This window comes from Malania oleifera, chromosome 10 (genome assembly GCF_029873635.1).
Source record: "Malania oleifera isolate guangnan ecotype guangnan chromosome 10, ASM2987363v1, whole genome shotgun sequence".
Taxonomy (NCBI): Eukaryota; Viridiplantae; Streptophyta; class Magnoliopsida; order Santalales; family Ximeniaceae; genus Malania; species Malania oleifera.
Genome location: NC_080426.1, coordinates 79844823 through 79871857, shown reverse-complemented (window position 1 = coordinate 79871857; position 27035 = coordinate 79844823). Strand labels below are relative to the sequence as shown.

The 27035-nt window shown below is 36.7% G+C and overlaps 1 protein-coding gene across 2 annotated transcripts in view; it reads right to left on the bottom strand.

Moving 5' to 3' along the window:
• LOC131166375 (lysophospholipid acyltransferase LPEAT2) overlaps positions 1 to 26499 on the bottom strand; it is a 65296-nt gene extending 38797 nt beyond the window's left edge. Inside the window, exons 1-6 of one of the 2 annotated variants that reach the window (XM_058124862.1) lie at positions 25853 to 26499; positions 24978 to 25158; positions 24758 to 24817; positions 16669 to 16832; positions 16509 to 16572; positions 3017 to 3085 (exon numbers count right to left, since the gene is read on the bottom strand). In XM_058124862.1, coding sequence (XP_057980845.1) covers positions 3017 to 3085; positions 16509 to 16572; positions 16669 to 16832; positions 24758 to 24817; positions 24978 to 25158; positions 25853 to 26316 — 1002 coding nt within the window. In that variant the 5' untranslated portion in view covers positions 26317 to 26499. The remainder of the gene's footprint in view (positions 1 to 3016; positions 3086 to 16508; positions 16573 to 16668; positions 16833 to 24757; positions 24818 to 24977; positions 25159 to 25852) is intronic. The other variant, XM_058124863.1, reaches the window with a different exon arrangement.
• Between the last annotated feature and the right edge of the window lie 536 nt (positions 26500 to 27035).

The window sequence follows — 27035 nt, the reverse complement described above, 5'->3', positions numbered from 1 at the left end:
GATTCATAGGTCTTTTAATTTGCAACAAGTTATTAGTATTTATCTAATCAAGCACAGCCAACCAAGTGAAAGCCTTTATTTTAGGGGGAACCTCAGCCTTCCAAATAATAGAATAGAGCAGGAAAAGAAGAGTTGGAACAAATCAAAAATTCAAAAAAGGATTTGCAAAAATACACTCCTGACTGGTCCATAGACCAAAAATAAACGTCCCTCCCTAAAGAAAGGTTACTCCCATTCAATAAAGATAACAAAGATGACAATTCCACCATCTCCCTATCGTTGAGAGGTCACCTAAAGTGGAAATTCCAGGAAACCAAAGGGCTCAATTCACTTAAATGAAAGAGACGAGGGAAAGAAGTGAAAAATGGAAAATGGTGTGTTCCCAGCCAAGGGTCTTCCTAAAAAGCAAATAGGCGATCCCCTCCGCACGTCATGTTTAGCATGAGGGGTGAAAAAAAAACCATTGAGGTTGGATTTTAGTTATAACAAAATGCTTAATATTAATTTCTGTAGAATCCTCCTAAACACCTTTTGACCAAATTCTTTAAAATAATTTTGTCTATTTGCTTATTTGAACTGTGGGATCATTTAAAACGAGAACTTATATTACTAATTCAAATTAGAGAATATTCTAATAAAAATATACGCATTTTTTTAGATTAAAAAACTTATATAATATTTTTATGTATATTTTAATGAAGATTCAATTTAATATGTGTTACTAATTCAAATTAATACTGATGCAGGACCAATTGGCATAAGAGAAGGATGTAAGACCGATTGGCACAAGAGAAGGGCACAGGAAAATATGAGAAAACAATAGGAAAATAAGTATGAAATTAAAAGAGAGTAAAAATGAAGAAAAAAACTCAATTAGGGCTTACTGCTCATTATAGCAATTTTCCTCTCATGGTTACACATCAAGCCTTTACATAGGCTTCCTCCTAAGTCCTAACAGTAAACAAGGAAACAATCTCTAAGAAATGATATCAAATCCTAGCTAATGAAACATAATATATGTAAAGGAGAAAAAAAAAAAAAAAAAGAGGCAGCCCAGTGCACAAAGCTCTTGTGTATGCAGGGTCCAGGGAAGGGGCAGACCACGATGGGCCTATAGTACGCAGCCTTACCTTGCATTTTCTGCAAGAAGCTGTTTTCACGCCTCAAACCTGTGACCTCCAGGTCACACGGCAACAACTTTACCATTGCGCCTAGACTCCCCTTCAATTAAACATAATATCAAATACCCAAAAATTAGACCAATACATAATTGTAAAACATTTAAATCATAAAACCCTAGATAATCAGAAAGGCCCTATATTATTTCTATGCCTATGGTAGACATGAAGATCTCCTAAGTGTGATCTCCAACAAATACTCCAGGAAAACACGTAGTGAAACAAAGAGCTTTGGCCAGTGGAGGTAATCACAACCTCGACATTTTCTTTTCATATCATAACTATGCACTTTCATAACATATTTGGCTACGACAATTTCAAGTATTTAAAATTTAAAAAAAAAAAAAAAAAGAGCATAAGATAAAAATATTTTACTATAGTCATTCCAATATAAATAGACACATATTAAATGTTTTCACCACAAAAAGTGCAAAACAAATAAATTTGTCTTAAATATTTATACAATGAAATTTAAAAATAACTTAATAGTGTCCCACACAGGTTGTGTAATGGAATAAATAAATAAGGTCTAAGGAACCCAAAGACAAGTTTGGCAAGCACTCATGGATGAGGGACCATGTCTTACAAATGGAATCAAAATTGGTACAGACCACGAGCCAATCAAGAGTTTTGAGTGCAACAAGCTGATAATTGGTGCTTGTGTTTGTATCAGACTTCCTCCGCAAGAACACAAAGAATGTATCCAGGTAGTTTGTCACAACTAATACCCCACATTGGTTGTGTAATAGGGAGATCTTGAGTACATAAGGTCCAAAAAGCCTAAAAGCAACTTCAACTGGCAATTTTGGTTGAGGGCCTGTGTTTTGCATGGACTATAAGATCCTATTCCTATAACTGATCAATTAGTTAACCAATGACATATTCTAGCCAATTTCTGTACAGTGACATACTGAGATATCACTGCGAACAACAATATAATATTATACAGGAATGGACACCTCCAATATAGAATCATCAATTTTGTTCTTGCTGCAAACACTTAGATGTGCTTTGCATGAACAGGAATTGGCACCTCCAATTCAAAACTATTTTGCTTCATCCTCCAGCTCTCCCTCACTCTCTCTCTCTCTCTCTCTCTCAAAAGTCAAAACACATACATATTCTCACAAACACACAAAGCTACTGAAAAGGAAGGATCAAACTAGCAAAATCCTCATTTCCAATTTCAAATAGCATTATCAATTAACTGAAAATATATTTTTAGAAAAAAAACAGTCGGGATGAAACGATTAATGTTAACAGAGAAGGGAAATTGATATGTTTAAAAAAATATTTAGAAAGGCTATTAGCCAAAAAAATAAAACTATAAACAAATATGTGCAAGCAACCATGCAAGCACACACCATAATAGCAGAGATTGCAAAAGATCTATCATTTATGCATTTAATTTAACAGGGGTCATGTATACAGGAGACAAAGGCATAATGTAACATTTGATTTGCAGAATGGAACAGGGAGAGGACGGAATGGGATGAAAAATTGAATGAAGAATATGCAAAAAAAACAGATGATAAATTTGATTCCTTTCCATCCAAATCCACTCCATTCCTACATACCAGAATTACTGTTAGTTCTTGGCCATCAGGATTTATTCAATGATAGAATAAATCACTTGCCCCCAAAACAGAAAAAATAAAGTGCTGAGTCTATATAGAATATCATGCATGTATGATTTCTGGCAACTGGCAACTAACAAAATGGTCATACAATGCTTTTGCATGTTGAGAACCTTAAAAATAAACTGATTGAGAGCCTTAAAATAAACTAACATATCCTGCAATGCAGTAACAATAAATTGATAAGAAGCATATACTCACCCTCTTGGAAAAAAGGGGAGCACTTTCTTTTTTGTTCTCAAGGGGTGAAACAATGGGAAGGTATTCAACCTGCTCAATAAGGTAATGCCCTGTGTTAATTCCAACAAATAGACAATTACAATACTAGAAACTGCAGTAAACAAGATTTTAAATCTGAAATTGCATTTCATAATAATGGATCAGCTCCAGGAATTGGAATGGAATAGTTAATTTCAATTCCAAATATTTGGCTTGAGCATATCCCCTACCAATTCCCTTCTGTAACAAAAGTATTTTCCCTTTTTAGCGCCCTTTTGTTCCCATCCTAACCTCGAATCAAATTCTAATTTGAGAAGAAATCACAGAACATTTCAAAAACCCAATATTCCCCTTCACCGTACATGCATGTGCACATATACATCAAAACATAACACAAACACCCGCATAGATATTTTCAGACATTATCTACATGCCTGCATGTAAATACATGTGTAAATAAACATACATTTGTATGCTACTCATACAAATGCATATGAATATATGCCCAAGCTCATGTGCATATACATACATACACAGAAAAATATCATATCATAAATTACATTTTTTAATAGAAAAAGAACTTCATTTATAGAAAAAAGAGAAAATTACAGAAAGTGGAGGACAATATATCCTCCTAAAAACAAACAATAGCAGAAAAACACAGACAATTACATTAGAGCCCCTTTCGAATCCATAAAAGAAACCAGAGAAATAAATCTATCCCAGAGAAGTGATTTGTTTTTCCATTAAAAATTCTAGCATTTTTTTCAATCCACATGCTCCAAAAAAAGGGCAAAAACTGCACATCTGTAAAACCATTCCTCTCTTACTCCTCCCAAAGCCTCTCTCTACTGCACCAACAGGAAAGAATCAACAGTCCGAGGCAACACCTGAATCTCCTATAAACCAAGACCAAACAAGCCCATAGCTGCTTAGCCACCCAACAATGAAGAACAAGTGGTAACTGATCTCACACATCTCCAAACACATAATAGTATAATACAAATATCCCGACTTGGTCAAGTAAGGCCTCCTCACCTGCAACAAATCATTGGTAATAAGCCTACTAAGAGCCACAATCTAGATAAAAGCCTTGATCTTTAGAGGAACCTTAGCTTTCCAAATAAAGTGGTTCAAGAGGAAAACCAAAAAAATAAGGACTTGAAGTGTTTTTCACAATGAGAGAAAAAATATTTCACAGAAAAACAACCAGAAAAATCTCCAATCCAAATCCTCAAATCACTCCCACTCAAGGAACAAAAGATTCCAGCACTCTCTAACAAAATGGCATAAAAAAAAAACAAACGGGAATATAGTAAAGGGAAGCACTAATGAGAGTGATCCTACCCACCAGCAAAGGATAAGGCCTCTTCCAACACACTTTAATCTCATCCCTGCTCTCTCAATCACCAGATCACAAAAAACATCCAACAAAGGATTAACCCTTGAAGGAAAACCAAGATATGAAAAAGGCCAAGTCAAGGAGTCATGGCCAGCTAGAGACCTGAAGCTCTCTAACTCCTTACTATTTATATTGATACCCACTAAGCCACTTTTAAACAAATTTATCTTCAGCCTGGAAACCTTCTCAAAAATTCCTAACAAAGGAAGCACCTTGCAAAACTTCTCAAAACCATTCCCCCTAGGAAAAAAATTTGTATCCTCTGCAAACCAAAGATAGAAACCTTCACTTCCACCCTCCCAATCAAAAGACCCTATACCCAAAATCTTGTGCATGAAGAACCATCATACTGAAAGCATCCACCACTAGAGTGAACAAAAAAGGTGATAATGGATGCCCTTGTCTTAACCCCCAAGAAACCCAAAACCAATCCCTACTTGGACAATTAGTAATCAGTGACATGTTCGCAGAACTAAGACACCCCCTAATCCAATTACACCAATGTTCCAAAACCCTTCTTTGCAACATTTTATCAAGGAAGGCCCAATTAACCATATCATAGGTTTTTCCAAAATCCAACTCTAAACCACACTAGGTTTTCCAAAAGATTTAGGTAATGTAAAATGTATAAAAGACGAGAATGATAATGTCTTAATTAGAGAAGAAGACATAAAAGAGAGGTGAGGGAGATACTTGGATCAAGTTTTTTAATGAAAACCAAAATGAATGATTGAACTTGGAAGTGACAAATGAGGAGAAGACTAAAAATAGGAGATTTATTCGCAAATTGGAGTCCTTGAAGTAAAGATGGCATTAAAAAAGATGAAAAGTGGGAAATCTATAGGACTAGATAAAATACCAATTGAAGTTTGGAAATGTTTAGGGGATAAAGGAATTATTTGGTTAAATAATCTATTCAACACTATCATAAAAAACAAGAAAATGCCAAAAGAATGGGGGAAAAGTATGTTAGTACCTTTGTACAAAAACAACGATGACATTCAAAACTATAATAACTATCGTGCAATTAAGATTAAGAGTAATACGATGAAATTATGGGAAAGGGTAATTGAACATGGAATAAGATTAGAAACAAAGATTTCAGAAAATCAATTTGGTTTTATGTCTAGGAAATAAACAACAAAAGCTATTTATATTTTAAGAAGTTTAAAGAAAAAGTTTAGGAAAAAGAAAAGGGGCTTGCATATGGTTTTTATTGACCTAGAGAAAGCTTATGATAGAATACCTAGGGAAGTTCTTTGGTGGGTCTTAGAAAAGAAGAGGGTTTGCAGTAGATATACTGAGGTCATTAAAAAAATGTATAATAGAGTAGTGACTAGCATTAGGACTACAAGAGGAGAATCTAGAGATTGTCCAATCACAATTGGTGTACATCAAGGTTCTACTTTGAGTCCTTATCTTTTTACTTTAGTAATTGATGAACTAACTAAGAATATCCAAAATGAGATCCCTTAGTGTATGTCATTTGCAGATGATATCATGTTGATTGATAATAGTAAGAGCGGAGCAAAATCTAAGCTAGAACTTTGGAGAGTCACATTAGAGCCTAAAGGGCTTAGGATAAGTAGGAATAAGACAAAATATATGAAATGTAATTTCAATAATGTAAGGAGTAGCAATAGAGAAAAGATTAAACTTGACAATCAAGAGATTAATAGCTCTAATAGATTTAGATACCTTGGATCCATTATCTAAGTTGGAGGGGATTTTGAAGGAGATGTAGTACATAGAATTAAAATAGGTCGGGTAAAATGGAGGAGTGCGTCAAGTGAGAATACCCTTAAAATTAAAAGGAAAGTTTTATAGGATGGCTACAAGGCCAGCTATGCTTTGTGGTTCAGAATGTTGGGCAACTAAGAAACAACCTATATAAAAAGTAAAAGTTACTAAGATGTGAATGTAAAGGTGGATGAGTGGTTTAACATTAAAAGATAAAGTAAGAAATGAGCACATACGCAATAATTTAGGCATAGCACCAGGTGAAAACAAGATAACGGAGGGTCCTCTTAGATGGTTTGGGCATTTGAAATGCAGGCCTAGTAGAGCACCTGTGGGGAGTGAATTAGTTATTGTTTTTGACATGAAAAGGGGTAGGGGTATGTAGGCCTAAAATAACTTGGAATGGGGTAGTGAAAAAGGATTTAATAGTCCTTAATATAATAGAGGAAAACGCTCTCGATCGAGTGAACTAGCTAAAAAGGATTTATGTAGCCGACCCCACCTAGTGGAACTTAAAGCTTGTTGTTGTGGTTGTTGTTGTTGTTGTTGTCTGTACCCTTCTTCCCCCTCCTCACATCCTTAACCGCCTCATTGGCTACCAAAATTGCATCTAATATTAGTCTACCTTCTGTTAGAAGATTGGGCCATCAATATTGCATCCCTTAACATCTACTTGATTCTTCTTCACTAAATCTTAGCTAAAACCTTGTAAACACTGATCGCTACACTACTTGGCCAAAAATCCTTCAACCTGCTAAACCTTTCCTTTACTAGAACGGGGGCAATTAATACTCTTGCACACTACCCCACTATGATGGAACTCCACAAATTACCTCATGCTGCCATCTTTCCATACTTCCCAACTATCGTGAAAAAAGGCCATTGTAAAACCATGGATCTAGCACTTTATCAGCCATCCTAATTTCCTACAATTCAGAAGGGCACTCCAACCAATTCGTAGCCCCCTCCTCAGTAGGTCTCCAATCAAGCCCCTCCACCATCAATCTATTCCTTCATTCATTAGTGTGTAGCATTTAGAAAAAAATTGTGATCTCATCTAGTCTACATATAATCCCTCACCACGCTCCCCAAGTCTAACTCCAACTCCACGAGAAGACTTTTTCTCCTCCTCCCATTAACCACCCTATAAACCAACCTAGAATTACAATCCCCCTCTTTGACCCACAGCTAACCCTCAATTTTGACATCAACTCCTATCTCCCCTCAATAGAAGGACCTCCAATTGCAAAGATGAACCCTTCTAGCTCTACCTACCTCCACCAACAAGCCACACTCTTCAAACCTATCCATAATAATGTTTTCAAAAAGAAAAAAAATAAAAAATTACTTTTCTTCTCCTTTATGTTTCCAAACACCTCTTTTATTCCAATCTTTTAACTTGTTTCCAACAAACTTCAATTTTCTCACAACTTTAAAACCTTCCCACCCATGAATATGACACTCCCACCATCAATCTCTAACATTAACTCAAAAATAAGGGTGTGATAAGTGATAACCACATGTTCTCAAACCTAAAAGGAGTAAGGCTCGTCTGAATGTGATTGGAGTCCAAGAGTATCGAGCAATGTTTAGAAATGGGCATAAGCAGCACCTTTTGCCTAATATATGTAAACATGTTTTCCAAAGCATTGGTAAAAAGGAATCTATTAGTGCTTAAAGGAAGCTTGCCTGTCCTTGGATGTCACCCAAGTGAAAACAGCCATTATTCAACAACACACCCCTAAGGCTACAATCCAAAATAAAGAATTCAAAATTCATCATACTACTCATCACCCTCGAGCCCCCAAAGTTCTCCCTCTAGTTTCTAATAACATTGAAATCACCCCCCATTACCCTACAGGGACTACAAAGTCCAAACAAACATGCGAATGACTCAAAAAAAATGCTCTAAGAATACTATGTTGGGTGGTAAATAGATGTGAACCACCACTCCTAACAGAGTTAACCTCCAACAAGGTCAACTAAGAATAAAACCCCAAGATAGAATTTTAAACAAAGCAAAGTCTAATATCCTAAGCCACTACTCCCTCCCACCCCCCAACCCCCTCTCTAAGACTCTTGAAGAAGGAAAAGACACCCACTCTTTGAATCTAGAATCTTAAATAGTCCTAAGGAAAGGGCATCTATCTCTCCTAGTTTGGTCTCGTGTAAAAACAAAATATACAGACGGACTCTATTAACCAAACCTCAATAATATTCCTCTTATCAACCCTCCAAACCTCTAAAGTCCGGGAAGCTTCATTTAATCTCACCAATGAGCCCTAAAAGCCTACTCCTTTTGTCATAATTATTGAAGAAGCTGATTTAACCAATTCTCTACACATTTTGTTGGTCTTTTTCCTCTCCCTAATGCCCCTTTTTTAAGCCTAACCTTATCCCCAATAGAATCACCATACTAGGACCCAAATTATCAAAGAGTTCTTCGACTTCCTAGTTTTTCCACTCATCCTCAAAGAGGTCAAGAATATTAAGGTTTCACTTAGATTCTAATACCATATGGCATTTCAATAATTTAAAGTTCGAATGAAACAACAAAAGAATGAGAGAATTACCTCTAGGATTTGCATTGTCCCTCACCTAAGCTTCTAAAAGGTCATTTTCAAGGACCTTTGTCATCACACTAGCGCTAGAAATAATGTCGGACTTATGAGATTATTTAAGGAGAGTTTGTAGTTTTTGTGGAAAGATTAGTTCGGATTAACATCCCAACTTTATTTGTGCTCTAAAATATTGGAATAGAGCTAATCAAACCCTTGCTAAATAAAGAGCTTTCTAGTCTTTTTCTTTCATCAACTCGCCCATCCTCCATAATCTTCAAGCCCTTCTCTTCGTCCCTTCCTCCATCTACCTTCATCTTCAATAGTTCAATTAACAACTCTTGTGCCTCAAGGTCGTAAGAGACAATGACCAATTCTATTTGTTAGATTACCACTTTACCTAAAAGCTTAAGCTATTAAGTTGTGGGCCAACAATGTATATCAAGCTTTAACACTCCCCCACTCGTGCAGCCTGATAACACGCAGAGAGATAAACACACAACAAATAACACACATTACAGGGAATATAATAATTTTTTAAACATCACATTATAAAGTTAGGCAACAAGACTAGAACCCCAAACCTCCTAGTAACCCACTCTAATACCATGCTAGATTACCGCTTTACCTAAAAGCTTAACCTAGCAGGTTGTGGGCCAACAATGTATATCAAGCTTTAAAACTATTAGATTTTACCAAGGCTACCCTTTCAATCTTCAAGGAAAGGCAATAAATTTAGTTTTAAGGTTTGAACAAGAAGACAAAAAGTAAAATGTGGAGTGGCGAGGTATTCTGCACATTAATGTTTAAAAGGAGAAATGGACATTTTAATCACTTCTATTTACTCATAATGCCATTAACATGGATCAGTGCTTATCTTTCTATCACTACTTTAATTGACGAATTCCAATATTTTTTTTATCCAAAGCAAAAGGCCTACCACCTACACGATGCCACCATGACAAAATCCTTTTATCAACACAACCCAAACAAATTAAAACCAAAAGGCCTATAGATAACCCTATATGCAGAAAAATGAGAAAGAAAAAATGGTACAAGAGATTTCAGATAATGGCATCATACAACCCTGCAGTAGCCCCTCTGCGTCACTAGTACTATTAGTGAAGAAAAAGTATGGGAGCTAAAGATTCTACGTTGATTATATACAACTTAATGGCCTCATGATTAAAGATAAATGTCCCATTCCAGTTATTGATGAATTACTAGACGAATTGTATGGTGCCTCTCTAAGACTTGACATACAATATCACCAAGTCGGATGCAGAGATGACATAAGCCAAACAGCTTTCAGGACCGACATAAGCCAATGAGAATTTAAAGTGATCCTAGTCATCCCCCACAGGAAGGGGATGACAACAATCACCAGCTTCTCACAGCACTCATGCTTAATCCTACCTCACATCCTCGTTTTCTTATAATCAATTAGGGCAATGAAAATTTAAAGTGATCCTTGTCATTCCCCACAGGAAGGGGGTGACAACAATCACCAGCTTCTCACAGCACTCATGCTCAATCCTGCCTCACATCCTTGTTTTTCTTATAATCAATTTCTACAGCTCTACAAAGACAGGTTGTATATAGAGAGCAGCTACTGATGTTTGCAACAAATTACTGGATTTGCTGCTATTCAGTGGGAGGCCATTCAGGGATTAAATTTGGGAGCTTATAAAACATCCATGAAACAAACCTGGGCAAACAATTTTTTTGCCAAAGGAGATCGCCAAAATCCTTCCAGCCAGCTAAGCCATTCCACTGGAGGGATGAGTACAACATCCATCGTGTCCAGAGAAGAATATGACTTTTTCTTTTGTCAGCCAAAGAAGAGTTCCTCTCCTTACTAGAGAGGATTCCTTTCCAAGCCCATGACTTTCCTTCCACTGTTCTATGGAAGGAGGCCTTTACACCTGGTCCAATTTTTCCTCCGCTTCTAGAATCGATCAGTTTCTTTTCTCTCCATTCTTGGCGGATCACTTCACTCAATTTTCACAGAGAAGGCTGTCCAAAATACCTTCTGATCACTACCCAATTCTGTTGGAGGTGGGGAGTCATCAGAGAGGTAGAACTCCTTTTCGCTTTGAAAATATGTGGTTGAGGGTGGAGAACTTTGTTGATAAAGTGAAGGAGTGGTGGGCATCCTATTCATTCCAAGGAAATCCTAGTTTCATACAAGCTAAGAAATTGGCAGCATTGAAGTTGGATTTAAAAAGGTGGAACGAGGCAGAATTTGGGAATGTCACCGTTAAGATACAGCAACTTTGGAACAAAATGAATGACTTGGATGTTAGAGAGGAAACTCATCCTTTAACAGCTGAGGAAAAGTTAGAACAAGCTACTCTCGGCACCAATATTGAAAAGCTCACTCTTTTAGAAGAGATTAGTAGGAGGCAGAAGTCTAGGGTGCTACATTTGAAGGAGGGGGATGCAAATACCAAATTTTTCCATAGAATGGCTAATTCTAATAGAAGAAATAATGGTATTGAGAGCCTTGTGGTTGATGGTGCCTTGTCTTCCGATCAAGGTATGATTGCTGATTACATCACTCAATTTTTCATGAATTTATATTTGAGCAACAAGTTAGTCGATCATTCCCAAAAGTCTTAGTATTTCCAAGAATATCCGGTGATAATGCAGATTGGATAGATAGACCATTTGAGGAGGCGGAAATTTTTGATGTCATACAAAATTTTAATGTTGATGAATCGCCTAGACCAGATGGATTTACAATGTCTTTCTTCCAAGCTTGCTGGGGGGTTCAAACCTGATCTTATGGCTGTGTTCCATCATATTATTGCTGAAGGCCAGTTTGAGAAAAGCCTGAATGCTACTTTCATCACTCTCATTCCTGAAAAAAATGAAGCAATTAAAGTAAAGGATTTTCACCCTGTTAGTCTTGTTGGAGGGGTTTATAAGATCATTGCTAAGGTCTTAGCCACCAGACTTCGCACGGTTATGGAAGATATAATTTCAACTTCACAGAATGCTTTTGTGAGGAACAGGCAGATTCTTGACACTGCACTTATTGCTAATGAATGCCTTGATAGTAGATTGAAAACTGGGGTGCCAGGGCTACTTTGCAAATTAGATTTTGAGAAGGCTTTTGATCATGTAAATTGGGGTTTTCTTATGCAGTTAGTCAAATGGGGTGTGTTCTCTGCCAAATGGAGGCAGTGGATTTTCTTTTGTATATCTACAGTTTGTTTCTCCATTCTGATAAATGGCACTCCTTGTGGGTTTTTGGAGAGCTCTAGGGGGTTGAGACAAGGTGACCCATTGTCTCCTTTGTTGTTTGTCTTGGTTATGGAAGCCCTGGGGAGAATGTTGGATAAAGCTGTCCATGATGGTCACACGTAAGGCTTTGGTGTGGGACGTATAGAGGGAAGAGCTTTGGTGGTGTCTCATCTTTTCTTTGCGGACAATACTCTAATTTTTTTTGTGATGCTGATCTGGATCAGATTTTGTTTCTCCGTGTGATACTTACATGGTTTGAGGTGGTCTCTGGTTTAAAGATAAATTTGGGCAAGTCAGAGTTGGTTCCTGTTGGTATGGTGTTTAATTTTGACTTATTCTTGCACGTCCTTGGCTGTAAACAAGGCAATCTTCCTATGAAATATTTTGGGTCTTCCTTTGGGAGCCAAATTCAAGGATAAGACAATATGGAACCCAATTTTGGAGAAGATAGAACGAAGGTTAGCAGGGTGGAAATGTTTGTACTTATCTAAGGGAGGTAGAGTCACGTTAATTAAAAGCACTCTATCTAATTTACCCACTTACTTTCTATCTTTATTTCCTATTCCTGCTGCTGTGGCTAACCATATTGAGAAACTTCGAAGGAATTTTTTTATGGGGTGGCATTGGTGATGAACCAAAATTCCATTTGGTTAAATGGGATACTGTTTGCTCTCCCATTTCTTCGGGTGGTTTGGGGATAAGGAAGGTAAGACAGTTTAATGAAGCTTTGCTTGGGAAGTGGTTATGGAGATTTGGGATGGAGAAGGCTGCTCTTTGGAGGCAAGTGATAGAGGTGAAATACGGCTGTGAATGGGTTGGTTGGTGTACTAGGCCTGTTAATGGTCCACATGATGTTGGCATGTGGAAAAATATTAGTTGGGGATGGCCTTCTTTTTCTTGCCACATTCTATATGATATTGGAAATGGGTCTAAGGTGAAATTTTGGCAAGACCATTGATGTGGTGAGACGTCTCTTGCAGTCAGCTATCCTGATTTGTATAGATTTTGCAGAGATAAAGAAGCTAGCGTGGCTGAGCTTATGAAGTTTGATAATGGAGTCTTGTTGTGGGATGTAAGTTTCTTTAGGGGTATGCATCTTCGGGAATTAGAAGCCTTGACTGGTTTTATGGATACCATTTATGGTGCATCGGTGAAGGGGTTCGGTGAGGATAAGATGTGCTGGAAATCTGATAGAGAGAAGGGTTTCTTGGTTAAAGGTTATTATGGTATTTTAATGGGCTCCAAAGATTGTGACTTTCCTTGGAAAAGTATTTGGAAACAGAAAATTCCATCTAGAGTAGCTTTTTTCGTTTGGACTGCTGCTTTGGGGAAATGCTTAACGATTGACAATTTAGGAAAAAGAAATGTTTGGATATTGGATTGATGCTACATGTGCAAGTGTAATAATGAGACGGTTGATCATCTTTTTATTCATTGTCCGGTTGCAATGGACTTGTGGGTTATGGTGTTGGGTTTGTTTGGAGTGAGCTGGGTTATGCCGCAATCTGTAGTGGGACTTCTAGCATGTTGGCAAGGCAGATTTGGTCATTATCAAAATGGGTTTATTTGGTTAATTCCTCATTGTTTATTGTGGTGTCTTTGGAGGGAGAGAAATAGTAGGTGTTTTGAAAATAAGGAAAGATCCATATCGAACCTGAAGCTATTTTTCTTTACAACTTTGATGAATTGGTTGGCTGCTTTACGAAACCAATCATTTTCTTCTGTTTTTGATTTACTAGATTCTTGTAATTTCTGTTTTTGATTTGTTTACCCCATGTACACTCCTCGTGTACTTGGTGTTCATTTTTTATATCAATAAACTTATTACTTATCAAAAAAAAATATTGTCTAGGGTTCTGGACCAAGAACAGTGCAAAAGGATTTTCTAAACACAAGACACACCCATTTACGAGGGAGCAGCCCCCTTTCTGAAGGTAGTCCACAGTAAGAATTCCCAAGAATTGGCCCATGCAAAGAAAGCAACTTTAGTGGGGGCTGTTGTTTTTCCATATGAGCTTCCAAGGAAAGTTATCAATAGTTACTACATGGGGTACTGAGTTTCCTATAGGAGGATCTGACCGTTAACATGCCATTATTGACCAGGGGTCACTTGGGATCCATTGTGGAGTTATGGCAGTGGATTTTGTATAAGCAATCAATAAAATCAGTAAGTTGGTCCATTTCACAATCCAAGGCATCCCTAATCAAAGGAATGTTCCGAAAATTCCCTTGGTCGGAAATTTGGATATGATTATTGATAAGGGCATCCTTGTCACAAGCAACACCATAGTCAAAAGGGAATTTGGTACAAGGGGGGATTAATTGCACCATATATCATGCCGAAAGAAAAAATTATCCCCATACTTTGATTGGAAACTTGTGCAAGGGAAACCCTCCCCCAACCTTTTCCAATAAATTTCCAGACTCCAACACCATGTGACCGTGCTCGCGCCTTTAGTGGTCCAACCATTATCAGAAGACCATATTTTGAAGCAATTAATTCCCTCCAGAGATTATCCTTCTGATTCATGAATCTCCAAAGCCATTTCCCAAGTAGAGCTTTATTGAAAGTGGATAGGAATTTTATCCCTAAACCTCCATATTTTAGAAGATGTTTCACAAACCCCCATGTTACCCAATGGCATCTAAAATCCTCCCCCAAACTCCCCCAAAGGAATCTCTTTTGAATTTCCTCTAACCTTTTGACAATTAAGCAAGGGATGGGATCCATAGGGAAAAGTGACGTATAATAGACCAATAGACTACATAGAATACTCTTTATAAGTGTTAAGTCTCCCACCTTTAGACATATAATCCATTTTTCCAGCTGGCCGGCTTTCTTTTAAATCTTCCGATGATTAGGTCCCAAACACCTTGGTCTTTGAATTTAGCACCAAGAGGAAGGCCTAGGTAATTGGTGGAGCCCGCAGCTTGCATCCCAGGAGGCCCACAAGGAAAGGCCCCTCAGTTTATGTCCCCAAGCAGAATAAGTTCGTTTTTTTCCCAAATTCACCTTCAACCCACTACTTCAATAATTCAAATCCAAGGAGTAAACACCTAAGATTGAAGAGCTGATGAGGATCATTTTCAGAAAATAATGGTACCATTAAGAACTGAATTTTTCAGTAACCTTTAAAACCTTCCCAATCTTTGTTAATTGAAGCTCTGCTTAGTTACTTCTAATCTCCAAATGAAGAAGATCAGTCAAGGGCTTGAGAAGGATAGCCTATATTACTTCAATGGAGGTGATGCTAGATCCAGATTTTCTCATATGGCATTGTTATTTTCTTCTCCTAACTTTCTTTAAATTAGTGGAGTTTTCCTGCATGAAGCCACAGAAGGTTGGATGAGGTTTCACCTTTGACATTGGAGTTACACCCCTTCCCCTCCTTTACAGCAGAGTATTTAACAGCCTTTAAGGATCTCAAGATGGCATGGTACCTTGTTTGCTGCTAAGCCATTATTGAGGTTGATTCAAGGTTAGTAACAGATATCCAAAAGAGTTCAGAGATGCCACTCAATGATGCCCAAAGTTGGAGGGCAGACCTAAAGGACACTAGGAAGGGCAAATTTTCATGATAACCACAGGTTGAGGCCTGCATGTCTTTGACATTCCTCCTCAATGGGTTCTGCCCCTACTGCTTTAGGAGCACAGATGTTTTTGTCCTAGTTGCTTTTCCTTTAGGGCCTCTGGCCCTCCATTAGACCAAAGAAAAAAGGGAATATTTTTATTACTCATATTTTTTTGTCTACATCAGAACACAATGCAGGTGATCTCCATCTATGAAAGAAACTTGCAGCCCTTGTTCCTAAATCTGCTTCCTCTCCTGGTCACCGTCATGCTATTGGCATCCTTCAGTTTGTGCATGACTATTTACTCTATGGTTGAGTTTTGATTACTGCACAAATGGGAGGCATTTCAATCTGTTTAGCGTGCCTTTTTTTGGTGCAACAATCTAGGATACTCGTTTCTTTTTCCCGAGCCACTAACCACATCAGATTGGGAACAAAAGTTCTACATGAGTTAAAATGGAATGATGGAATTAAAGTTTGATTGAGCAAGTGAAAAGATTAAAACTAGACGCTTTACAGGGTTACTAAACGAATCATATCCAGCAAAAACAGAGCTGACTTTGAAATGGGAAATGTAAAAAATATCACGTGTTTGTCAATTCTAGCCACAAGAAAGAACTGTAAAACTATATAATGAACTGCTTCGCCAGAATTTAAATCATGCACTATGTCAAAATTTTACAACAAAGAAACCATCTATGCACACCCAGCGAAGAGTATTAGCTTAATGAAGAATCTAGTGAGGAACCTATCAAGTACTGGGCCAATTTTTCCTTTGAGAAAATTAAATATGTTTTTGCAGCTCAGTATATTCACACCAGTACTGTATAAAATGGCTTACACAAGAAAGTAAGCTAATGTACAGTCTTCGTGAGAATATTCTGCAATTAAAGGACTAAAAGAAAGCCCATGCTAACATGGGCAATAGAGAGAGAGAGATGTTAAGAGTTACCTCCATGAAATTGTGAAACTGCGTGAACATTCTGAACATGAGCTTTGCTAAACCAACATTTCCCCTAAACAAAAAAAGGTGTTTCACGTAAATCCAGTATACCATCATGCAAAAAATTAAAGAAAAAGAAAAACATCAAAAACAGAAGAATGATTCCTACCAAGATTGATCAAAGTGTACATGGGGATAGCGAACAACTACTGGTTGGATTGGATAACCAGCAATGAATGCACCAAGTTGGAATGAAATGAGAACCCTTCCATTGGTTGTGGTTCCTTCAGGAAATAATAGCACTCGAGGAAATCCATCGCAAGAAGCTTTTCTCTGTATTCAGATCCTTGAAAGCACATTTCTGAATCAAATAGCTTATAAATTGACAAAACTTATTTGGAGTTTATTTCACATGGTAAAAAAAGAAAATCAAGATAATTTATTCAGTTTGTATTTGCTAGGATCATGGAATTTCAAAGATCCTCACAAGTCACAAGCAAAAATAGTAGAGTTAAGAAACTCTCATAAATTATAAGAAAAATTCATCGAACTGCCAACTATGACCAAATTCCCAAGTGATAACAACAGTATGGTATACATAGTCAAGGAAAAAAAACAACCTTGATCCTGCATTGAGTTTTGTCCAATTCCACAAAATTCCAGATCCAAAGACCCAATTTTACTTTTCAGATGCAGAGCAAAGAAAACATATTTTTTAAAAAGTATCCCAATCATAGCAAAAATTAGAGTAACTGAATCACTTAGCAGTCAATTTTCAGCATCTAGACGCAATTATTCAGAAGCAGGAGACTAAAGTCATTAAACAGAGGTGAGAGGACATGCAAATAAACAACTCTGTCAAGACTGTTAATAAGTAGTAAAAGATTAGATTCCACATATTCAAAAAAAATTCAAAAAAAAAAAAACCAAAAAAAATGGCTTTATTAACAAAACAGCTCATTTATACTGTCTGGTGGACCATAAACAAGTATAGCACAGTTCAATTAAAAACAATCCATATTTTGAATTGCAGCACATAAGTGTGGTCAACAGTTTACTGATTTTAACAAATTTACACTCTTAGGTGGACCATAAACAATTATAGAACAGTTGACTTAAGAACAGCTCATATTATGAATTGCACCACATAAGCGTGGTCAAAAGCTTACTAATTTTAACAACCCAGTAATTACAAAATATCAATACGGAAGCAAAATAGGTGCATACTTCAAAATACACATCAATATCATCCATGGGTTTTTCTTCAGCTTGTTATAATTTCCAAAATTTTAAAAAATAACTAAAAGTACAGAACAGTTCCAGACAGGTCCTTTTTTTATAGAAAAAAGAAATTCATTAGAAAGAAAGAGAAGAATTTACATCAAGATGGAGATCCTCCTAAAGAAATAAGAAAACCAAAAAGGATAACAATACTGCTCCCCCCCAGTTCCTTTGTAGATCTGATAAAAGTAAACCTCAAAAAAACCCAAAAGAATGAGCCCAAAAAGACACAAGGAAAACTACTCTATCCCAAAGGATGCAAGGAGGGTTTGATTTGCCACTAAATATCTTTGCATTCCTTTATGTCCAAAGCGTCCAAAGGAGAGCAAAGATTGTACATCTCCAGAGGATCCTCCCTTACTTCTCCCAAAACCTCCGTAACACACATTTAGAAAAAGCTTCAACCCTCCTTGGGGAAACCACAGCCTCGCCAAAGGCTGAAAACAACAAAAACCAGATCCACTTAGCCATCCTGCAATGTAGGAACAAATTGTCAATAGTTTCATTTGAGTCATGGCACATGCATGGTCTTAAATTTCTACGAAATTGTCAAAATTTCCGTCGATATTTTCAGTTTCCATCACCCTCGAAATCGGAATGGCAGTCAATTTCTATCTTGCATAATTTCCATCGAAATCTCAATGAATTACCCGAAATTTATCCAAATCTCAAAATTTTAGCAAAACTTGTGGAAAATTTAACCATGCAACCTCGGAATTCAAATGAGAGATTTAGGAGTGAAGTGAAATTTCTCTCTTAATTTATTTAATTTATTTTTATCAAAAAAAAAAAAAGATTATTACAAGTGTTTTTGAAATTATATGAAAAATAAACTTAAAACAACATTTTATTTAACCATTCATGGCTAAATTATCATTATTTGTATAATAAATAATATTTAAATGATTTATGAATTTAATTTGTGTTAGAGGTTATATATGTCCTTTAGTATTATTATTATTGATTGTGTTAGTATGTTAATCAGTGAGAGTTAGTTAGGGTATTATTGTCATTAGAATGTATTTATACCAATAAACAACCCCCCCCCCCCCCGATGACCTATTGCAGGAGGACACCCCACGTGCCCTCACGCGCCGGCCAAATGCTAGCAGGGCAGACCCCACGTGCCAATGCGAGAGTGAAGTTCTGGCAACTTTTTTCTTCTTTTTTCCTCTGCCATGCTCTGATTCCTTCTTTAGGCTATATTATCAAGATGTTAGGCCAGTCTTTCACTCAAAAATTCAACATTTTTCGACCATTCACTCACGGTATTCCGTTCATTTCTGTTCAGGGTTTGTGAAGGCTTCTTTATGAGTTTTTTGGAGCCATGGCAGCATTTGTATGTTCAGTTGTGAGGCTGTGGCAGTGCTACATCCGTCGGTAAGTTGTTCACCTCGTCCATGGTTGTGTAAATGCTTCACATAGTTTGTGATTGTCCCGATTATTGATTGTTCTTGTTTTTGGTGTGGTTGCTTATTTGTGAGTGTTGTGGCAGTGCTATATCTGTCAGTGAGTAGTTCACCTCATCTGTTGTTGTGTCGATGCTTCACATAGTTTGTGATTGTCCCAATTGATTGTTCTTCTTGTTTTTGGTGTGATTGCTGATTTGTGAGTGTTGGGATGGAATCTCTGAATCCGAAAAATTTGTTTCCTACATCGCTGCCACAAATAACAACTCAAAAGTTGGATGGAAAGAACTAAGTTCAATGATCTAAAGCTGTTCAGATTTGTGTAGCAGGATTAGAGAAATTTGACCACTTACTCCAATCTGATTCTTCTTATAAGAAGAAAAGACGTGTGGGTTCAGGAAGATGCCTTCATTATTTCCCTTTTATGGAATTCGATGGAGCCACAAATTGCACGGATGTGTATGCATCTAGATACGTGCAAGGAAATTTGGGATTATGTCAAACTTCTATGCTCCAATAACATTACACGTATGTATGATTAATCCCAGGAATTCTTTCAGTTAAAACAAGAAGATAGAAGTATTGCAGATTACTTTGGAGAGATGAAGCGTATAAATGAGGAGCTTAACATCGTGCAACCTATAACTTTCAACGTTCATAAGATGCACAAACAAAGGGAGCAGATGACAGTTTTCTGTGCTCTAGACTTCTAGCAGGCTTAAGACCTAAGTTTGAGGCAGTTCGATATCAGATACTCGGTAGTGCCGAGCTGCCATCATTTACCAATGTTTATTCTCGTGTCCTTCATGCTTCCTTTAGTTACAAAGCGGAAAAATAGACATCTTCTAGAAATCACTCACACCTTAATTTATCAAATGCATGTACTTAAAGTGTTTTGGAGTGATGTTGTACTTACAACTTCTCATCTGATCAACAAAATGCCATCCTCTGTTCTTAGTGGCAAAATTCCCTACTCCATTCTCTTTACTAATTCACCTTTATTTTCTATTCCTCCTCATATGTTGGGGCGTGCGTCCTTTGTTCATCAACTAACTCCTAGGGTGAATAAGTTGGATCCTCGTGCTATAAAATGTGTCTTTTTGGGCTACTCATATACTCAAAAGTAATGTTGTTGTTATAGTCATGTGTTGCATCGCTTCTTTGTTTCCACCGATGTTACCTTCTTTGAGACTACACCTTACTACACCCATTCACAAAGCACTTCTGAGCTCAATGAGTCTCTTCCTTTGCCTAATCTTCCAAATTCTACGTTGCTATCCTTGCCCAACAAACCATCTGAGCCCCCATGTAGTTCGAGTCCTTCTCATCATCTTGATCATCCTAATTTGAAGGTGTATTCACAACGGCGGCTCGAAGGAGGAGATTCCCCTTTAGCTTCTACTACCACACCTTTGGTTTCCTCGTCTGATAATCATACTTCCCATGATGTTGATCCTCCTATTGCTGTTCGGAAAGGTAAACACACATGGACTCAACACCCCATTTCCAACTATGTTTCTTATGACTCCTTATCACCCTCCTATTATTGTTTTGTTAGTGCTCTATCATCTACTACCCTTCCTAAATCAACTTCAGAAGCCTTAGCCCATTCTAGGTGGAGGGATGCTATGGTTGAAGAGATGAATGCTTTACATGACAATGGTACTTAGGACTTGGTACCTCTTGCTCCTAACAAGTATGTGGTTGGTTGTCACTGGGTTTACACTGTGAAAGTCAACCCTAATGGTTTTGTGGCCCATCTTGCTGCTAAGGGATACACTTAAGTGTATCGTTTGGATTATTCTAATACTTTTTCTCTGGTTGCCAAACTTATATTAGTACGTCTATTTATCTCCTTGGCTACTAATTGTCACTGCCCTCTGCATCAACTAGATGTGAATGTCTTCTTGCATGTTGACCTTGAGGAGGAGGTTTATATGGAGCAACCACCCGGGTTTGTTGAGTCAGGCTTAGTGTGTCGGCCCAAGAAGACTTTATATAGTTTAAAACAGTCTCCTAGAGCATGATATGATCACTCCAGTGTTGTAGTACTTACGTTTGGTCTTCTACGGTGTGCTATGGATAGTTTGTGTTTTTACCACCATACTTCATCGGGTAGGAACCTTCTTGTTGTTTAAGCAGATGATATTGTTATTACAGATGATGATGATAAAAGCATTCAGAGTCTCAAACTTTTTCCATAGACTAAGGTTCAGACCAAAGATTTGTAAGTCAATTTCTATCTAGATTCTCTGAGGGCAAGTCATTGGGACATAGTAATTCGCATCTTGAGACATCTCAAAGGTGCACCTAGGAGAGGTCTTTAAAATCATCATTAAGGTCACACTTATATCCATGGATATACATATGTAGATTGGGCTGGATCGCCTTCCGATCAAAGATCCACCATCAGGTATTGTCTCTTGGTTGGTGGTAATTTGGTTTCTTGGAAGAGTAATAAATAAACTGAGGTGGCAAGGTAAAGTGTTGAATCAAAATATAGATCTATGGCTCACACTGCTTGTGAACTTGTCTTGTTGAAGAACATGTTGGAAGAATTGGATTTTTTGCGTTCTCAGCCTATAAAGTTGATGTATGATAATCAAGTTGTTCTTCATATTACCTCCAACCCGGTTTCCATGGGCGGACGAAGCACATTGAAGTTGATTGCCACTTTATTCGAGAGAAACTTGAGCAGAAGCTCATTACAACCACTTATGTGAAGTCAGACATGCAGCATGCTAATTTGTTACCGAAGCGTTGGGGGGTGCTCGTGTTAAATTCATTTGTAACAAGCTAGGAGCATATGACATTATGCTCCAACTTGAGGGGGAGTGTTAGAGGTTATATATGTCTTTAAGTACTATTATTATTGAATGTGTTTATGTTAATTAGTGAGAGTAGTAAGGGTATTATTGTCATTAGAATGTATTAAATTTGTATTATAAATACAAGAAGAAACCTATCTTCAAGTTAGTTCATTCATTTTAATCAAATCTTAACAATTGGTATTAACTGAATATGTTTAATGCAAATTATTTTACAAATATGTTTGATACACATACTATATTACAACTTTTCCACCTTATACACAACATCGGTGTATTTAACTTGTAATATATTAGTCTTAAAACTTATATTACTATGTTTGTTAACCATTTCTAAAGTTTCACAAAGAATTCCATGTTGATTTCCATTATTTTTTCAAATCGAAATTGACATTGAGATCGAACTTTTCATCGAAATTTCTGTACTTTTGGAGCTTCAAAATTTGAGTAGAAATCAAAATTTAAAACCTGGGGCACATGATACATATATTTGAACTTATTTGTGAGGCCTCCTTTTCTGCAACAAATCATTGGTATTTAGCTGATAAAGTACCAAAGTGCAAATGAAAGCTTTAGTTTTGAAAATAATCTTTGACTTCCAATAAAATTATTCGAAGTAAAAATACACGGACTCGAAGATTTCATAAGTTGAGAGAAAAAAGATTTAGCAGAAAAAGAACCAAAGGAATCCCCTAACCAAATCCTCAAGTCATCTCTCACCATGGGAAAAAAATTCCAACTCTTTCAATAAAAGAGTTAAATCATCAACCTCTCTCTCAGTGAGATTCCTAAAAAAGTAAAAGTCCCAAAAGGAGCCCCCTTCCAAAATGTTGAATCAATCATCAAAGACTTGTGTAACCTACACAATCTAAAAAGACAAAGGACTAAAGCCTCCAATGAAACCTCACCCACCCAAATATCTTCCAAAATTGAATTTTGTTTCCCTGGCCAACTTTAAAATGAGTAAGAGGGTAAAATAAATGGGCTGTTTGAGAAATAAATTTCCAAGGACTAGCATGAAAAGAACAATCACTACCTATGGTATCCCACCCATTCCAACACAAACGATGTTTACTTCTAATTACCATGCGCCGAAGGGAGTCAACCTTCAAGGGAAACCTCCAAGACAGGTCCCTTCTTTTATCATACTTCTTTCCAACCATGCAGGAAAGTCAGTCCTACTCTTCTTTTTCATATATTTAAAAGCATTTCATAAGCATATTTATCAACAATTCAAGTTTTTGGATAAAAAAATTTTATTAAGAAAAAAAAAATGTTGAATGTGCCGCATTCTAATCTTACAATGTGGAAGGGTATCTTGCCCTTGCATTGTTAGTTATCCTTTTCAGGGCTTCACATCAAAATAAAATGTGCAGCCCCATAAGAGAGATTTTGTAAAGGGCTACGGACATTCACTATCAACAAGCGCCAGTAGCTCGTGAATTCCTTTAAGTCAAAGTACTTAGCAAAAAAAAAATTGTCAAAATAAGCATTCTAACATGATGTCACCAAACCAGAAAATAATATTTTGGATCTATCACCTTACAACAAAATTATTCAACTTAAAGCATATGATTTTATTGAAGTTTGAAGATATATTAAACCTGTCAATTCTATGCATTATACCTATAAAACAAATATAATGCTTAACCACGTCATTAGATATCTTAAAGAAAGGGACCATCAACCTCACTCTTCCCAACCCCATTACAAAAACTCCCAATCCTAGTTTAAACTCCACAGGATGATCAATCGAAAAGATAAGCACTATGGAGCATTTATAAATGCAATCCAAAAGCACGGATTGTGCAACCATATCTGCAAACATTTAATTTGTTTGACAAACTTAGACAAAGCCTCCAAAAGGAAATCAAGTCTTGGAACATGTTTTCGTAAGTCACTTTTAGCTTAATCACATGAAAATAAAATGAGTTCAAAACCATTTCTTTTGTGCCATAAAAACTTAAAGTGGATCATAATAACATGAGCTTGCAAACTTGGAAATATTATAAATTTGCAAATGAAATTTCTGAAATTAACCTATAAATTATTTTAGAATTTTAAAGAAGAACATGAAAAAAAAAATAAAAAGATTACACCTTCAACTTTACAAGAATTACACCAAGCAAACTAAACTGTCTGATGCAAATAAGGCCACTGCCAGCTGCTTGGTAAATAAAGAAAATTGACAACATGTATAGTAGTTAAGAGTACAGAAGACATCAAGAAATAATGACACACAAAAGGACCAAGAGGGGGAGAAAATACAATTCATATGGCTTTTATTTCAAGACAGTCTACAAATTTCATGAAGTGTTTTAGGTTGTGCCCGTACTTGTTATGTTCTCAAGTCTATAGGGATATACCTTCCCCCATTAGTTTTAGAATGTGCAAGCTCTAAAACCATTTTTTGGATAATATGATTTCCAAAAAGTCATAAGAATGTGCTTGGGAGAATGGATTTCAGGATCTGGATTTGAATTTGTGTCAATGTGGCCCAAAGTCGATATATTTTCCTTTATGTTTGACACAATCTAAATCCACAGTCTGAACACCAAGCACACAAACATGGGGTAAGAGTTAAAATTTGGCCATCCAATGAGCTTATCTTCAGATGACTAGCTTTCACGGTCACAAAAATAGCATTAACTTACAATTTCAAAGAAACGCATAAAAACAGAGACTAGCAAGGTTCAAGGAGGGAAAAAAAAAAGATACCAAATATTTGGCAATTGTCTACCTTTATTTCATTAACAGCATGCCTCCTTGATGACCGAGAAAACCTATTTACATATATAACCTTCCAACATAGGACAAGAAAATCCACATGTTAACTAAAGCATTGGATTTAACTAAAATAGAATGGATTCAACTAAAATAGAAATGCAACAATGTTAACCATATTTGTATCTCATCATGAGCAAAAGGCTAAAATTTATGTTGAAAAGGTATACCCCTACCTGCATGGCTCTGATAATAGTCCCCACGAATGGTATGGAGTCATGTGACTCAGATGCCACAATGGTAGGGCATAATTCATAAAAATAAAAGATAGGTTCGATGTATGATACATGATTAGAAACAACTATTGGAGCAATCTCTCGTGGAGCTGGTCTTCCTTTTCGTCTTATCCAATGATAACTGCAACCACAAAAAAGGGGGGGAAACCTTACTTCTACAACGTTATTTATATTAGGGCACACAAATATAAAAGAGACGGAAATTTCAATAAAAGTGGACCTACTTAAACTGTGACAAACTAGTTCACTTAAAGATAAGATAGCACTCTCTTTGACCACGTAACAAACGTACTAAAAGAAATAAAATTAAGTTCTAATCACAAAATTTCAACTATTTTGTATCCTTGAAAACTAAAACCTGTACTCAGATGACGCATTGAATATTTTCACTAAACCTTGCACACATAAAATAACCTTTAAAATCACAACACCATACCAGTACAAACTGATATATTCCAATACATTTCAAAGACAAATAAGATCATATCATATGGTATCATTTTCCTGATCAGGAAAATTTATAATGAGAAAATTAATAATAAGAAAAATTTATAAATGACTCAATGCATCAATTTAACCACACCATTATGACGAAATGAACCCCACTCACGCTGTCAGTATACTTCAACTCTAATATATTTCAAATTATGCTCATATTATACTTCAACTCTAATGTAATAAGACCCATCTAAATCACTCTCATTCTCTCCCTCCTTAATTCATTTTCTGGTTGATGAAACGGATGCATAAAAAAAAATTCGGAGATCTCCATAAGAAAGAACCCAAAAGGGAAATAAAAACCCTAATGTACCTACCCAAAGCAAAAGAGGATACACCGGGCGCAGACCCTGGTGACCCACATGATCCTTGAACTCCACTTGGGCATAGGATTCTGCTTATCCTTCCAACCCAGAAGAGCTAACTTGGTGACCAGAAACCCCACCAACAAGCAAGCTCCAAACAACACAACTCGAATCAACGCAATGGGCAGACACACCACAATCTTAAGCCACTCATAAACCCCTTCAACCCTCAGAGTGTGGTTGCGGAACGGATCAACAGTGGGCGACGGCGGCACGGTGAAGCCCTGGACCCCGAGAAAAGAAAAGGGATTACGAGGATCGGAGTGGGCGTTGCGATTATGACCATTGCTCCGCGGAGGGCTCCAAAATTGGTGGTGGATCGTCGACTGCTCCTCCTCATCGACGGTCAAAATGACTTGGGAATCATCGGACGGCTGTGAGGGCAGCAGAGGGGAACCGAGATCGTCTTCCGCCATTGTTGTGGAGCTCAAGCAAGGGAGACGGGAGAACGATAGGCTCTTTTTTGGAGGGGGCTTGGGAGGTGTAAGAAGTTGAAGGAGGTTTCAAAAGTTTCAAAGGGCAAGTGTGTATGCTGGAATGGATTGCAGAGCAGGAGGCCACACCTGCTTTGTGCTTTTTATGTTTGTGGTGTGGAAAATGATTGTCCGAAAAACAGGGTGTGCTTTACCTTACTTTGTTGTCTGGCCACGTGAAGACTGTACCTCTCTTATTTTATGTTATGCTAAGCTGGATTTTTTTTTTTAATATTGATAGATTTTAATTTTAAAATTTACCTGGTGATAAATTATTGTATCAATCAATTATATAAAGAATTAATTTAATAAATAATGATTTTATGAACTGTAATTAAAATAACTTTAATTAGTATATTCAAAAACTTTAAAATAATAATAACCGTGGCCCACGCAACAAACTATAATCATATAACATTTTTGTAATGAGTGGTGGTCATTAACCTTAATAATTAATAAGTAGAGGAGATAAACTCCTTGTATAATTATCAAGATTATGGATGTTCTAAGTCAAACCAAGCCAAAAATATTTGTTTTGTATTATTTATATTTGTCTATACATTTTTTTGTACAATGAAAAAATAAGTTATGACTATATATTCATTTACATTGTCACTTTTCTGTTTTTATTATCACTTTCTTTTTGCTTTCAAAAAATTTAA